The sequence below is a fragment of the Coregonus clupeaformis genome, chromosome 14, assembly GCF_020615455.1.
Source record: "Coregonus clupeaformis isolate EN_2021a chromosome 14, ASM2061545v1, whole genome shotgun sequence".
NCBI lineage: Eukaryota > Metazoa > Chordata > Actinopteri > Salmoniformes > Salmonidae > Coregonus > Coregonus clupeaformis.
This window is the reverse complement of record NC_059205.1, coordinates 39,163,358-39,177,566: the sequence shown is the minus strand read 5'-3', so window position 1 is coordinate 39,177,566 and position 14,209 is coordinate 39,163,358. Positions and strand designations below refer to the sequence as shown.

General features: G+C 44.4%; 1 protein-coding gene across 1 annotated transcript in view; it reads left to right on the top strand.

Annotated features, from left to right (window-relative positions):
* The first annotated feature begins 335 nt into the window (after positions 1 to 335).
* The window catches only part of LOC121580918 (protein patched homolog 1), a 30,653-nt gene continuing 16,779 nt past the window's right edge, over positions 336 to 14,209 (top strand). The window contains exons 1-5 of the mRNA XM_041896113.2: positions 336 to 863; positions 2,492 to 2,684; positions 11,959 to 12,148; positions 12,251 to 12,320; positions 12,463 to 12,554. Of these exons, the coding sequence (XP_041752047.1) occupies positions 717 to 863; positions 2,492 to 2,684; positions 11,959 to 12,148; positions 12,251 to 12,320; positions 12,463 to 12,554 (692 nt within the window). The 5' untranslated portion in view covers positions 336 to 716. The remainder of the gene's footprint in view (positions 864 to 2,491; positions 2,685 to 11,958; positions 12,149 to 12,250; positions 12,321 to 12,462; positions 12,555 to 14,209) is intronic.

The following is a 14,209-nucleotide window of genomic DNA, read 5'->3' as shown; positions in this document are numbered from 1 at the left end:
GCTAGTTTAGTACACAGTATTTAGTTTAGTCCCTTGTATTTATGTGTGAGAAACTACTCGATTAATTTCTACTTTTGTTTATATCCGACTCTGGAATCTTTTATCAATAGATGGCATGTGTGATTGCTTCTTATAACCGAGATAAGGCAATTGGGAGTGTGCAGAACCGGGCAGGCAGCAGTGTGCTGAGTTTATTGAAAGAGTTCCTCTCTCTGACGCCCCCTCGCTCTCCCCCCTCCCCTCGATTTGAAGGGCTGCCTGGGTGGTCTCCCCCTCTCTCCACTTTGGTGAGCTGTTGCTTAGCAGCTAATAATAGGAGATGTTTGCAAAGTAATTTGCCTCTTCCTTGGCCAATGAGAACCAGAGCACTTTTCCATCAAACCACCCTTTTCAGGATTTGCAGAGGGGCTAACTTCTCCAAATGTTACTGCTACGGGATCAGAGGCAGACTTAGAGATCTGATCGAGACTTTCCTACTTCGAAACGTTGTTTTATAAGCTATTAGGACGGATGAAGACTGAAGGATCTATAGGGATTTGGGCACATAATGTTGGGATGGAGTTGCAAGACTTTGGCTCAAGGAAAGACTAGAATATATTATCCAAACTTTTACCCGGTGGATGCGCTAGTATTCTATCTTGGATTATTGCCGCTTTTGCTGAACTCGCACTGTTTCTCTCTTGCTTTGCTCTGTGCTTCGTTTTCTTGTTTGGACTATGGCCTCGGATCCCAGAGTCCCAGGGGCCGGTGTTTTTGGAGATTTACCCCCAAGTTATATGCGTTCTCCGCCGCCAGTAAACTCAGATGTTCTCCGGAGACCCAGTTACTGCCACGCTGCTTTCGCATTAAAACAGATTTCTAAGGTGATGAAATGCTTTCGATGGAATATGCTTACTGTTTCATTCATCGTCTCTGTGAATGAGTGTTATGTTCTGGTACTTTTGCGGAAACGTTGATGTTACTACTACTACTCGAATGGAGGAATATCAATTGAGGGAGTTTTATGTCAAAATGTCATTCAATGTGATATGCCGCGGTGAGGGATTACACTCTAGTGATATTTCGGTGTTACATTGTAACATTTACGAATCACTGGCACGCACTGATTTTAAACAGCCCCGATCCCACTATGAATGAGAATAACTTTCTCCATTCATTTGTAGAAGCAACAGAAGTCCCACTAGTTATTTCTGAGTGTGTGGGATCTGTTAAACGCTATTTGTAAGAAGTTAGACTCAGGGTCCCCGTTTTAGGCTAGTTTGTTTGAAAATGCAGTGGGTTTTACAGAGGAATTCACTGATTAAGTTTTATCTGACAAAGCCTCACTGGACTGCATGAACGCTTGGAAATGTGTCAAAACTCCTAAGTGAAACCAAAACATCTGTCCAGTGTCTCTACTAGACTAGTGACATTGTTTGTAAAGTTTGAATGGGTATAGTAGAAGGTCTTCAGACAGTGTTTGAATTTTAAGTTATAGGAGTAGGGATTTTTGGTATAGGAACTGCTTATTGTCAAATCCTTGCATAGCCTGGAAGAAGGTATGTAGCCTATAAAGGAAATTATGGTATAGTCTACATCACTCCTGACTCAAATATGTGCAATCTTGTAATCTTTCAACTTCCATTTAAAACTAGGAGTTGCATTAGTGGCCAACAGCATTAGGTTTAATATGTTTTACCAGGAGGTTGTTAGGGGCAGCTGGCTGAGCATGAAAAAAATGTGTTGTCAAATAGATAGCCCCTAGTAGATGCTTATTTAATCCTAGTTGTTAATAGTGTATAATTCATGTGTACTAGGCTACACCAGAACAGCATAGATTACTTGATATCCCATTTGACAACTATGCTGTTTGTTTTTGTTAAATCCAAACCATGTAACCATAATTGTGAAGTCATGGGTTTTGATTCCATAGCAAACCCCCATGCCTCTAGTGATGAGTGGCACCCTGACCTCGCTTATGCCAACTGTGAGGGCCAATTCCATTCCAAAGACTGGCCATTGCTTTACCCTTTTTAATGTTGGGCCCTCAATGACCTACTATCAATTAGGGTTCTGGCTGGTTAAATTCTGATATTCACATGGTCTCTAGATCTGACATTAGCTATAGGTGATGTATTTCACATAGATATGATTTGCTTACAGGACAACTGACATGAAGATATCACGTAGCTGACTAATACAGTAGATACTGTAATGTTGAACATGCCCTTAAGTATGCCACACTATCACAATGAAAGTCATACTCAAATTGGCTATCTTATTAGCATAGCATTCTCTGCCCTTGTAGTTGAGTCTTAGTAATACTAGAAAGACCACTGTATTGACAGTTTTTTAAATCTTACAGTTAGATACAATGTAGTCTTCCATTAGTGAATACTTGTACTTGTCTATGCCATAGCCATACATTTCATGTGTTGCTATGTGTTGTTGTTAATGTGTAATAACAATGTAATAACACTTCTCTCCCTCCATGTTCCTCCTGTCTCTTTAGGGGAAGGCTGTGGGTCAGAAAGCCCCGTTGTGGGTTCGGGCGCGGTTCCAGGCTCTTCTATTTTCTTTGGGCTGTCACATCCAGCGACATTGTGGAAAAGTCCTTTTCATTGGACTGCTTGTGTTCGGTGCCTTGTCTGTGGGTTTGCGGGTCGCTGCCATTGAGACGGACATTGAGCAACTATGGGTGGAAGGTGAGTCCAGCGTTTCAGTTTCGGGGTATGGTTTGGGGGGTTGTCTGGGATGGAGCAACTATGGGTGGAAGGTGAGTCCGGCGTTTCAGTTTGAGGGTATGGTTTGGGGGGTTGTCTGGGAAGGGGAGAAGGGTCTTTTTTTTTCCCAAATGAATTTGTTGTAGACATTTTGCCATCTAAACTGCTGGAGGGGGCACAGGAAACTGTATGGGTGCTGTCTGACTGATTTGTCGATCAGCAGTTGAGATGGCAGTTTTTTTTTTTTGGAGACAATGCTCTAAAGTTGTTATTCATGATTGGGTGATAAATAAAAATAATGTTTTGTTTTTTCTTAGTAATTTATTTATTTATTTATTGAATGTGGTGATATTTTGTAAGCTCTGCACTTTTGTGTGTGTTGTTTGCTGATGCCAAAGTTGCTTCGCATTGGGAATGGAGAATGGTTAAAGAAATTCCAACTTTATTGAACAAGGAGTTCTCATCAGCCTTGTGTTGTTTGCCATGGTGGTTCCATGTTCCATTTTTTATTTGACATCCTTTCTGTGCGCAGGCTGGGTTATCTGTGCGTATTCGGGCAGCTTTATTTGGTTTTCACACTGCCAAATTCCTTTTAAGCCCCCTAGGCTTTTGCCGCACTCCTGATCCCAAGAGCAGATGGGCTGTGTGAATCGTTAGCCATCTTTGAGGCGCTGACCCTCCCCCTAGCTCCCTGTGTGGTCCTTAACTATTCTTGGATTCCATTCAACAATAAAGGCACCCCCTTTCCTACAAAAATATGTTAATACAACTGAAGTTTGCCCACCTGTTTTGCACATTCTATAAAGAGTCACAGCAGTTGAAGTATAAACACTCCCTGAAGGTTGTATCTTTCAGTATCTGGGTATTTTATTCCTTCCCAAAACTTTGGCTGGGAAGGGGGCTACTCAGTTGTTGTCAATGAAATGCCTGTGGTCTGACACACTGTGTTTGAGTTTTTGTCAGATTGGTGAAGCCAAAGATGTTCAGATTTACTTGTCAGATTGTAGTTGAGTTGTCTGAGTCTGACTCACAAACAAGATATGAAATTATCGCAGTGTAATTTGTCATGATCATAGTATTTTGGTAATGTACTGGTGTGTATTTCATACACATTAAATAAGCTAACCGTTGGTCTTCTGAAAGGAGGTTGTTAGATGTAGCCATAGGGTTTGTTATGCCTAATCATGGAATCATTCCAAGAGTGAAATGCCCAAATGCTGAAAAGGAACGCTGTTCCTTTAAGAGGCAGTACCCATGTTTCTAAAGTTTCTGCCTGTGTTGTTTCCCCCAATAGCCCATTGACAAAGCTGCTCAGAGTTGAATGAAGAGTAAGTGGTTTGGTAACAAGGAGAGGTTAGTTCTTCTCACACACATACACACACACACACACACACAGACTCTTTCACAAAAGGGAGGAAATATTTCCTAATAGGACAGAGAAGTTCATTGCTCTCTAAGAAAAGATGAGTGTCCAGAGAACAGTATTTTTTGTTAGTAGTAGTCATAGCAGTATCTTTTTATTTTGAAGACATGCATGTTAACAACTATTTTATTCAACAGCTTACAGTTGGGACTCAAACTTTCAAAATAGCAAGTGTAGAAGGCTTAATATTTTCTCAATACAGAACGTACGTCTATAGGGTCTTCTTGTCAACACATGCAGAGGTGTATTCTGACCACATATGAGAGATGAGGGTGTTGATACTAGGCTTCATGGACTCACACTTGGCCAGCTGTGAGTGCCTGAGAGCATATGCTCCCCGTCATATATCCTCAGGCCATATTTGTCCCCAACTCAACCCCCACCCAAATGTGATGTTTGCCACCGAGCTAGTGTAGATGTCCTGCTGCTTGTGAAGTCAGACCACCAGGCTCTTGTGAATTGTTTCCTCCCACCTACCTTACCTTAGCCTACCCTACCTGGCCTACCTCATTCTACCCAACCCTAACCTATCCCAGGATAATGTGCTAACACTTGGGCCATAGGACAGTAGAAAATAGTGTTTTGGAGATAATATATTTTCTGACCCTAATAATGCAAACCATGCTCTACACTGTCACTACAGCCTTAGCTGGGACTAGTTTGTCTGTTCTGAATGTTGATAGACTATTGGTGGTAGATAAACCAGTAGTTGATTCTAGTCAGAAACATATGGGAGAAGGTTGCTTCAATCTGAGGAAAGGTGTGGTAGTTAAGGTGTTCATATGGGGTTGTGACAGATACAAGCCTAAACGGCTCTGTCTCTAGGTGGACAGACTACTTCCACTGCAGACTAATAAAACACACTCAATTCAGCTAAGGAACCTTTTTTTGTTAGTCATATGTTGTTTTCTTTTGGACATTTTTTGCTACTGCAGATGCAATGAAGAGCAAGCAACAACACAGGAAAGGGGCCTAGCAGTCATAGGTGGGACCTGGGGAGAATGTGACCTAGCGTGTATTGTCTGGAGGAAGAAAAGGGGGATAATAAAGTGAAGTGTAGGGAGATGAGGTTGGGGGTGGGGAGCATTAGGGGTGAAGGTTTTAGGGGTATACACTTTCCCATTCCCTAAAAACAACAGTATGGCTTCTCTCTCAGGACACATTTCTCTCACCAGTTCAAGCAGGACTTAGAAGAAAAAGTATATTCGCTGGGTAGGGAGTAGTTTTTTCTGGAAGTAATATAAGTTTAGCTATAGTGTGTTATTACTATGGCAACAGTAGATTACCCAAAAGGTTGGATATTTTGTAGTGGGTAAAATATACCACCAAAGAGCAGCAAACATTTTGGAATAGAGCATTTAGAGTGGAAAATAAATGTTTACATGTAATGTACAAGTATGTACTTGTAGCCCACATTAACTAAACCCATCCTTCTTGACACAGTTTTGGTGATCTTGACAGACATGTACACACAGACAAGCTGTGCAAATATTGCAAAGTGACTTGGGATATGTGTTTTAGAAAGAGACTGTGTAGAAGTGGGGAAAGTAACATATACAGAGAGCATGAATGACCTACTCCACATGGCGAACAGTAGGTACCTTCCAGAGCCCTAGCAGCACGAGGGGAACATGTGGACGTTTCAGTGTTTGGAACAGTTATCTAAACAAAAATGCAAGGTAAATGCTATAATTCATCAGAAAATACACAGTCTTCCAGTTCAGGGCCTGCTACAAGAGAAAGCTCTATGAGGCATTATTGGAGGTGAATGGCAAGCCACAGTGCCCCAGCTAAATAAATAAACTCCAACTGCTGAGCCTCAGACCTCACCAGTAGAGAGAATATACAAGGCCAGAGTCAACCTGGGTCAGTTGAAAATGTTTATTTCAACCCCCCCAACCCTCTCCCTCCCTTCATTCGTTCCCCCCACACCTCCCACCACTCTGCAGTCCTCCTGCTCTCCTCAAGGAACAGACACATGAGCTGAATACAAAACCTCACCAGCTCCCTCCATTATTGAAGTCGCCATTAACCATCCACTGTGGACAGAATTATAATATACAGTGCTTCTAAGTTATATCCTTTTTGGATATTTACAGTATTAAAGCAGTGACTCATAGCTGTGTATCTTTTCAAGTTATGTAGTGTTTATTTGTACTTGGCTTTTTTACATTTATAATTGTACATTACATTTCAGCACTATATGTAACTGTAGACCTGTTTAGCGTCCTGTATTTGATGTTGCTTGAAAGTCATTGCAGACACTGGTGTCCATTTTTGGGAGTGCTGAAGGCCTATCTCTGTTACAGACCTCCTGGAAGCCGTCTCACACATCTCCTGTATAATCTCTATTTCATTCACTTGGACAGATTCTTATATCCTGCCAAAAGAGATTGTTCTCCTTGGTCAACTTTAAATAAAGTGACACCAGTCACCTTTTTGGGTAGAGTTTGCCCATTTTCTTCTCCTTTTGCCCCCTCTGGAAAAAGAAGAATGAAGAAAAACATTTTCTTTGTACTTGGTGTGTGTGTGGGGGGTGGGGGGGGACTTGGTGGAGGGGGGGAGAAATGGTCATTGGGCTCAATAAATGTATTTCTAGGCTGAATGAGACCAGCAATTTGGGACATTTTTGCCTTTCACCATGGGATGAATGTATGTTTCAACCACACATTAAGCTGCATTAGCAGCCAGTGGAGTGCCTAATGCATTAGCAGCCAGTGGAGTGCCTAATGCATTAGCAGCCAGTGGAGTGCCTAATGCATTAGCAGCCAGTGTAGTGCCTAATGCATTAGCAGCCAGTGGAGTGCCTAATGCATTAGCAGCCAGTGGAGTGCCTAATGCATTAGCAGCCAGTGGAGTGCCTAATGCATTAGCAGCCAGTGGAGTGCCTAATGCATTAGCAGCCAGTGGAGTGCCTAATGCATTAGCAGCCAGTGGAGTGCCTAATGCATTAGCAGCCAGTGGAGTGCCTAATGCATTAGCAGCCAGTGGAGTGCCTAATGCATTAGCAGCCAGTGGAGTGCCTAATGCATTAGCAGCCAGTGGAGTGCCTAATGTGACTATTTTTCGCAGCAGCCAACACTAGGGATGATTAGCATAATTAGTACAGGCAAGGCTATACATATGGAAATGGAAAGTGCCTAAATGCCAACACCAGTGGAAATGTATGTCAATGCTGACAGAAGTATCAAGATCTGAATAGATTGTAACTGAAGCTGATTCTTTTTGCCTTTTACTTTCAATGGTATTTTTACAGTTCTTCCTCTCAATCATTTCTCATCCTCTCACTTTTTTTTTTTTACCTCAAAGTGTCCTCTCCTTTTACCACCCTGTCCAATTCAACCCCCCCCACACACACACATACACACACACATACACACACACATACACACACACACACACAGAGACAGTATTTCTATAGGTAAGGTAGAAAGCCAAACCCCCCACGCCCGCATTGTTTTATTTGCTGGGAAAAAGTCTTGGTCCATTTGCTTTTGTTGTGAAAGTTCCCTCTTTATTTTTTCCTGTTTGTTGGGAAACTTCTGAAAGAAATTCAGGATGGTAGTGACAAAAGCCTGCATTCAATCTCTGCTGCCCTGGCTGGGTTCGCTCTGAATTAGGAGCCTCTCTATCTGCTAAGTAACACATTGGACTGAGATGGGGAGGTGCTGCTGAACTTGTTAAAGGATGGCTATAGATAATGGCAGTAGAACTAAAGCTTGATTTCAATAAAGACGTGTTTCGCTCTCTGCCAGCCAGGGCCAAATATATCCCTCTTGTTTTATAGTGCATACTTTTTTTTATTTTTTTATGGATAACAAAGAGCGGGGAATGGGCAAGATGACGGACTGACAGTTCCTAAACAGAACCAGTCCAGGGAAGTCTAGTTTCTATGTGAGTGTATCTAAGTGAGGGATGAGTGGCAAGGCTATGTGTGCATTTGAGTTCGTACATTTGTGATTTTGTATACTAGAAGGTCTAATCTGTGCTACAGTACAACACCATATATTCTTTGTTTTATTTCTTTGGCGGATGAAGCAGGTAAAGCATGTCTCTTCCAGCATGTCTCTTCCTTGTGGGACTTCCTCCAAAGCAGCATGGGTCCTTTCAGTGGCCTCCTAATCCAGCTAATCTGGCCCACAACACTTTGAAGGTGGTCTCCGCTAATGGAGACTGGAATTGGACCTAGAGCTAGCATGTGAATGGTGTTGTTGCGGGCTCAATCCTAATTGTTAACTCGGTTAATAATTGGGTTTTTGTGATGGCGCCTAAAAGTCTCTGAGCCAAGCTGGAGAAGTAGCTAGGCTTCTTGTGTGGGACTTCTTCCACATTTGATTGGATACATTGTGCTGCCTGTGACCAACACTTTTTGAGTTTGATGGCAACTGTTTACAATCACTAAACCTGTGCAGAAGTATAAGCAGACAACATAACATACAGACAGACATGGAGAGGATATACATTGATACAGTACAGTATGGTACGGGTGTCTCCTGTGAGGTCTGTGGGGCTAGGCTGGGTGGGGCTGGACATGAGGAAGATTGGAGCTGACAGGGTCCATCAGTGGTCTGACACCAAGGAGCAGGGGGCTTCATCTCCTTGGTTAATTACATGCCACTTTCCATACTGCCCACTGATAGGGGAGCACACACACACACCAGCCTGATAGGCCTGCCTGGCCCTAGGTCCGGACTCTGGGTGGGAGGCCTTCTCCCTGAAACCTGCTACCATTGTCTGTCTGTCTCTGGCCAGCCCCAGCCCCAACCCCCAGCCCCAACTCCAGCCCCAGCCCCAACTCCAGCCCCAGCCCCAACTCCAGCCCCAACTCCAGCCCCAACTCCAGCCCCAACTCCAGCCCCAGCCCCCAGCCTTCTTCTGGGAAGAAGTGAGAACCCCATCTGGATGGAGATTAGCTTTAGCTTTAGCATAGGAATGGCTATGGTAGGCAGTCCTCGCTCCACAATGTCTATTATATAAACACGTTTGATTGATGGATAGTATCCCTGCATATGCTTGGAAGATGAGATGGACCATAATTGGGGATTAATTGGTCTGTAAAGGGGGTGTCACCTCCGGGGGTTGAAGTGAAAAATGGAACAGAGGGAGAACAAATGGAGGTGCTTTGCTTGGAGCGCAGCATCTTGACTGGAGTGGCTTTGTGAAGAAGTATGAATTCCCTGTTCTCTTCTACCATGTTATGTTGAAATTATTTACTGTTATCTTATTTCCCCATCCAATATGGGATTGTTGAAGGACACTGATAACTACATGTCTTAGGGCTTGACAACTGTCTCTTAATTAAAAGTTATTTTGGCCTAATGCTAACCCTTCACATGGGTTTTCGCAGGTTTTCAAAGGCCCCCAAATCCAGACCCTTCTTTATAACTTTTCTGACTGCTTTGTGAGAAGTATCTGGGCGCCTGTCTCTTTAACGGCTGCTGGTTGCAGGCTGAGTGGATCAGAGCAGAGAGAGGAGCAGAGCTAGTGCAGCCTTCATCTGGTGAGTGGTTGAGCTCTCTCTCACAGAGCAGAGCAGTGACTGAGTGTCGGTGCCGGGGCCCCAACCGGGGTTCTAGCTGGGTGGTCCAGATGGGCGGAACGAGACACAAATAGCTATAATTTACTTCAGGAGCCCTATAATTACAGGCCCAAAGATTGAAACTCAGTTCCTGTAGATGCCCCAATGCATTAAATATGAGCACAATGTCTCAAGTGAAACAAGATTCTTAAGCGTGGTTTGATTTTAATCAGAGTTCGAAAACAAGTTAACACGTACTAGTGTGTATGTAACCTGGGTGTTTCAGGTTGTTGTTCATTGGATAGGACAGTTTGTTCATGAGTGGCACAAAGGCTGACTTCAAAAGTAATGGCTTCACAAACATAAAGCACTTTGCTTTTGATTATTTGGTGCATAGGCACATTCTGCATTATCACAAATTACATTATCTTACCTTCTTTTATGAATTCACAAGTAGGCTATGAAGGCTAGAAGAAAGCCATGAAAGATTGTGATGTGTTTCCAAGCCAGTTATAACTTACATTTTACATTTACATTTTAGTCATTTAGCAGACGCTCTTATCCAGAGCGACTTACAGGAGCAATTAGGGTTAAGTGCCTTGCTTAAGGGCACATCGACAGATTTTTCACCTAGTCGGCTCGGGGATTAGAACCAGCGACCTTTCGGTTACTGGCACAACGCTCTTACCCACTAAGCTACCTAACTTGATCTTACACTTCGAGAGCCGGGGAGAGGATAGTTCGTTTTTTCTTCTCCCTCAATTAGAGGAGCTGGCTCAGGATTGGGGGAGGTGGTGTGAGGAGAGGGAGAGGGAAGAGCGAGGGAAAGAGTGGAAGAGAGTGAGGGGAGAGAAGCAGAGCGAGAGAGAGGGAGAGGGGGAGAGAAGTGGAGGGAGAGAAGCGGAGAGGCGAGGTGGCCACAGCGAGAGCCAGCCTCTGCGGGATTGTCATGTAGTGGAACACGGAGGGACAGACGGGCCCACTCTGATGCAGAGCGGTGTGTTTCATGTGCCCTTGGCATGGCCACAGATACCCTGCTCACTCTTTTCAGGGCAGCCTCTGGTAATTAGGGGGCTGGACTCCAGAGTTTCCTCTCAGGGCTTTGATGCTTTCATCCCAGCTCTGCATACCACATCAACAGCATTTCTGCCTCGTTGTTCTCTCCCATCCAACCCTGCCACCACCTTTTGTTCTTTCTCTCTCCTAGTTTCTCCCTCTCCTTGTCTGATGGGTTAGTTCAGGTATGGTTGAAGTTTGCTGTAAAGAATGGATGGCATATCGTGCCTTCGTAACTTTACTGAAACCGTCTGTCGAGTCTAGAGGCTGTGTTTCTGGCTGTTGTCAGTTTCTTACACATTCAAGCCCCAGGTGAAACAGACTGTGAAACTGGGGATGGTGGTGCTGCCATTCTGTGTCGTGCCGTGTTAGTGATGGGGTTTGGGTTTTGGGCACAGTGAGGAGGATTTCCCTAACAGGACACATCTGTTTCACAGAGGGAGCCAATAAGAAGCTTTGACTCATTTCTCTTGGCTAGACGTTTTGTGTCTGAAGTGCCTTCAAAACCAACATTGGCAAGGGCGTTGGCCGATCTGTGTTCGTGTGTATGTGCTGCGTGCACTACACTCACGCCACACTCACGCCACACTCATTTCAATGCAGGGATCCAACTCTGAACTTGTTTGTGTGTGTCTGCAATGCTTGTTGCACTAGTGTGATAATAATATGAGCTGTGCATAGTCATATTCAGCAGATTTCTCCCCGTCCCTCTCTCTCCATCTCTCCACCCCTCTCTCTCTCTCTCTGCTGTGGTCTCTGTATCCCTTGGACCCATGCCAAGGACTCTGGTTTGAACTACACAGCTATTTAGAATCTACGTCTCGGGGAGTCGGGAGGAGGGGTGGACAGAAATGTGAAAATTAGAAACAGCCTAATTTGTGACTTTCTTCCACTACCCTGGTTGCTATTAAATTAAACTGTGAATCTTTAAATATTTTGATTTATCCCCAAAGTCCCCAGATCTGTACAATCTGTGGACCTTTCTGTTCTTCACTCTGTCTGTTGATTGACGTTTCAACTTGCGTCATGCTTCCTCTGCAGTGGTAATGAGGGTCAGTTGTCTTGCCACATCGCAGCGCAATGAACATAAATAACCCGATAGCTCTTATATATACGTGCGAGATGAGATTAGTCTTTAACCCAATCCCCCCTCTCCATCTCTCTTCTTCTCTTTCCATCTCTCTTCTTCTCTCTCCATCTCTCTTCTTCTCTCTCCATCTCTCTTCATCTCTCTTCTTCTCTCTTCTTCTCTCTTCTAGCCGGTAGCCGAGTGAGTCGGGAGCTGCACTACACCAAGGAGAAGCAGGGAGAGGAGTCTGTGTTCACGTCGCAGATGCTCATACAAACCCCCAAACAGGAAGGGACCAACATTCTGACCCAGGATGCTTTGCTGCTTCACCTGGAGGCAGCACTCTCAGCCAGCAAGGTCCAGGTGTCTCTGTTTGGAAAGTAAGTAGACCCATGGGATCACTGGGGATTACGTTACAGCTAAAGAAAAGAGGTTGTCTGGGGTCACATATATCTAACGTTCTGTATGTCTTCTCTCCTCAGATCATGGGATCTCAATAAAATCTGCTACAAATCTGGTGTCCCTATCATAGAAAATGTCATGATTGAAAGGGTAAGTTGATATTTTTTGAAAGGAAATATCCCTGCCTGTCATTTTGTGTCCATTACTATTACCATGTATGTTTTTGGTTGTGTATTATTATGTACTCTTGATAGTTTGCATAATAACTGATGAATGTATCCATGGTTTGCAGATGATTGACAAGCTGTTCCCCTGTATGATTGTTACCCCACTGGACTGTTTCTGGGAAGGTGCAAAGCTCCAGGGGGGGTCAGCATACTTACCGTAAGTTTCATAATAGTTGTTCTTCAAATGATGCAAATTATTTTCTTCCATAATGCTTGGAAATACAGAATGTGTTTTAGTGTTTACACGAGTCAGCTATCTTGAATCCCAGTATTAGAGTTACGTTAGGGCTCATGCCCAGCTAGCTTGGCCCCTTTCACCTTATTCATACATTGGGTTTGGCAGGGGCCAGGGAATGTGACTTGGCTACAAAATCTCAATTGACCTCCTGGTTCTCCCACACTCTTCATAACAAGAGGCTTTAGTTTGGATCCAATACAGTGGCGGCAGTAATAACCTACGGTGGTGGCGGTAATAACCTAACATCAAGCTTTGACTAAAGAGCTGGTTAGACCTGTTGTTAGGAAGAGGCCTACTTCAGTCGTCACCTATGCTTCTCCTGTCGTCGTAGCTGTGAGGGGGCTAACCCCCTCACACACGCACGCGCACACACACACACACACAGTCCCCCAGCCGATCAGGGGAAGGCCCTCATGGAAAGGGGACAGGGAGAGGGAGGAGATGGCTGCTACTGGGTGGGTTGGTAAAGGGGGGCAGGGGAGCCTTTGGGTCAGACAATGGTAAGCATTCTTTCAGTTTACGAGTGAGTGTCCATCAGTGAGGGGGCCCTGGAGGGGGGCTCAGCTTTGTCAGCAACGAGTAACACTGTGCATTCTCATGGTAATCGCCTGGGCTCCGAGCTGTAAGTTGTCCAACAAATAAAAAGTGCATTATTCAAGTCTTGGTCCCCAAAGAGTGTACAATAAATTAACAGTGGCGTTTGGTTATTTTAAGATGCTTATTACCATATACCTTATATTCCTTGCATATTCTCTCTCTAAATTGATATTTAAATTACAACAAAAAAACGACTTTATGCGTATCAAACAGATTGATTATAAATTGAAGTAAAACCAATAGTTCAATTTGAGAGGCTGGTTTTGAAACTAGTTTTCTGCAGCCACATGCCTGCACATTGAGCAACAAACAGTTTCTCCTGTTTTCACCCAGCAGGTCTCTCTCTCTCTCTCTCTCTCTCTCTCTCTCTCTCTCTCTCTCTCTCTCTCTCTCCTCTCTCTCTCTCTCTCTCTCTCTCTCTCTCTCTCTCTCTCTCTCTCTCTCCCTCCTCTCTCTCTCTCTCTCTCTCTCTCTCTCTCTCCCCCCCCCCCCCCCTCCTCCCCCCTCTCTCTCTCTCTCTCCTCTCCCCCCCCCCTCTCTCTCTCTCTCTCTCTCTCCCTCTCTCTCTCTCTCTCTCTCTCTCTCTCTCTCTCTCTCTCTCTCTCTCTCTCTCTCTCTCTCTCTCTCTCTCTCTCTCTCTCTCTCTCTCTCTCTCTCTCTCTCTCTCTCTCTCTCTCTCTCTCTCTCTCTCTCTCTCTCTCTCTCTCTCTCTCTCTCTCTCTCTCTCTCTCTCTCTCTCTCTCTCTCTCTCTCTCTCTCTCTCTCTCTCTCTCTCTCTCTCTCTCTCTCTCTCTCTCTCTCTCTCTCTCTCTCTCTCTCTCTCTCTCTCTCTCTCTCTCTCTCTCTCTCTCTCTCTCTCTCTCTCTCTCTCTCTCTCTCTCTCTCTCTCTCTCTCTCTCTCTCTCTCTCTCTCTCTCTCTCTCTCTCTCTCTCTCTCTCTCTCTCTCTCTCTCTCTCTCTCTCTCTCTCTCTCTCTC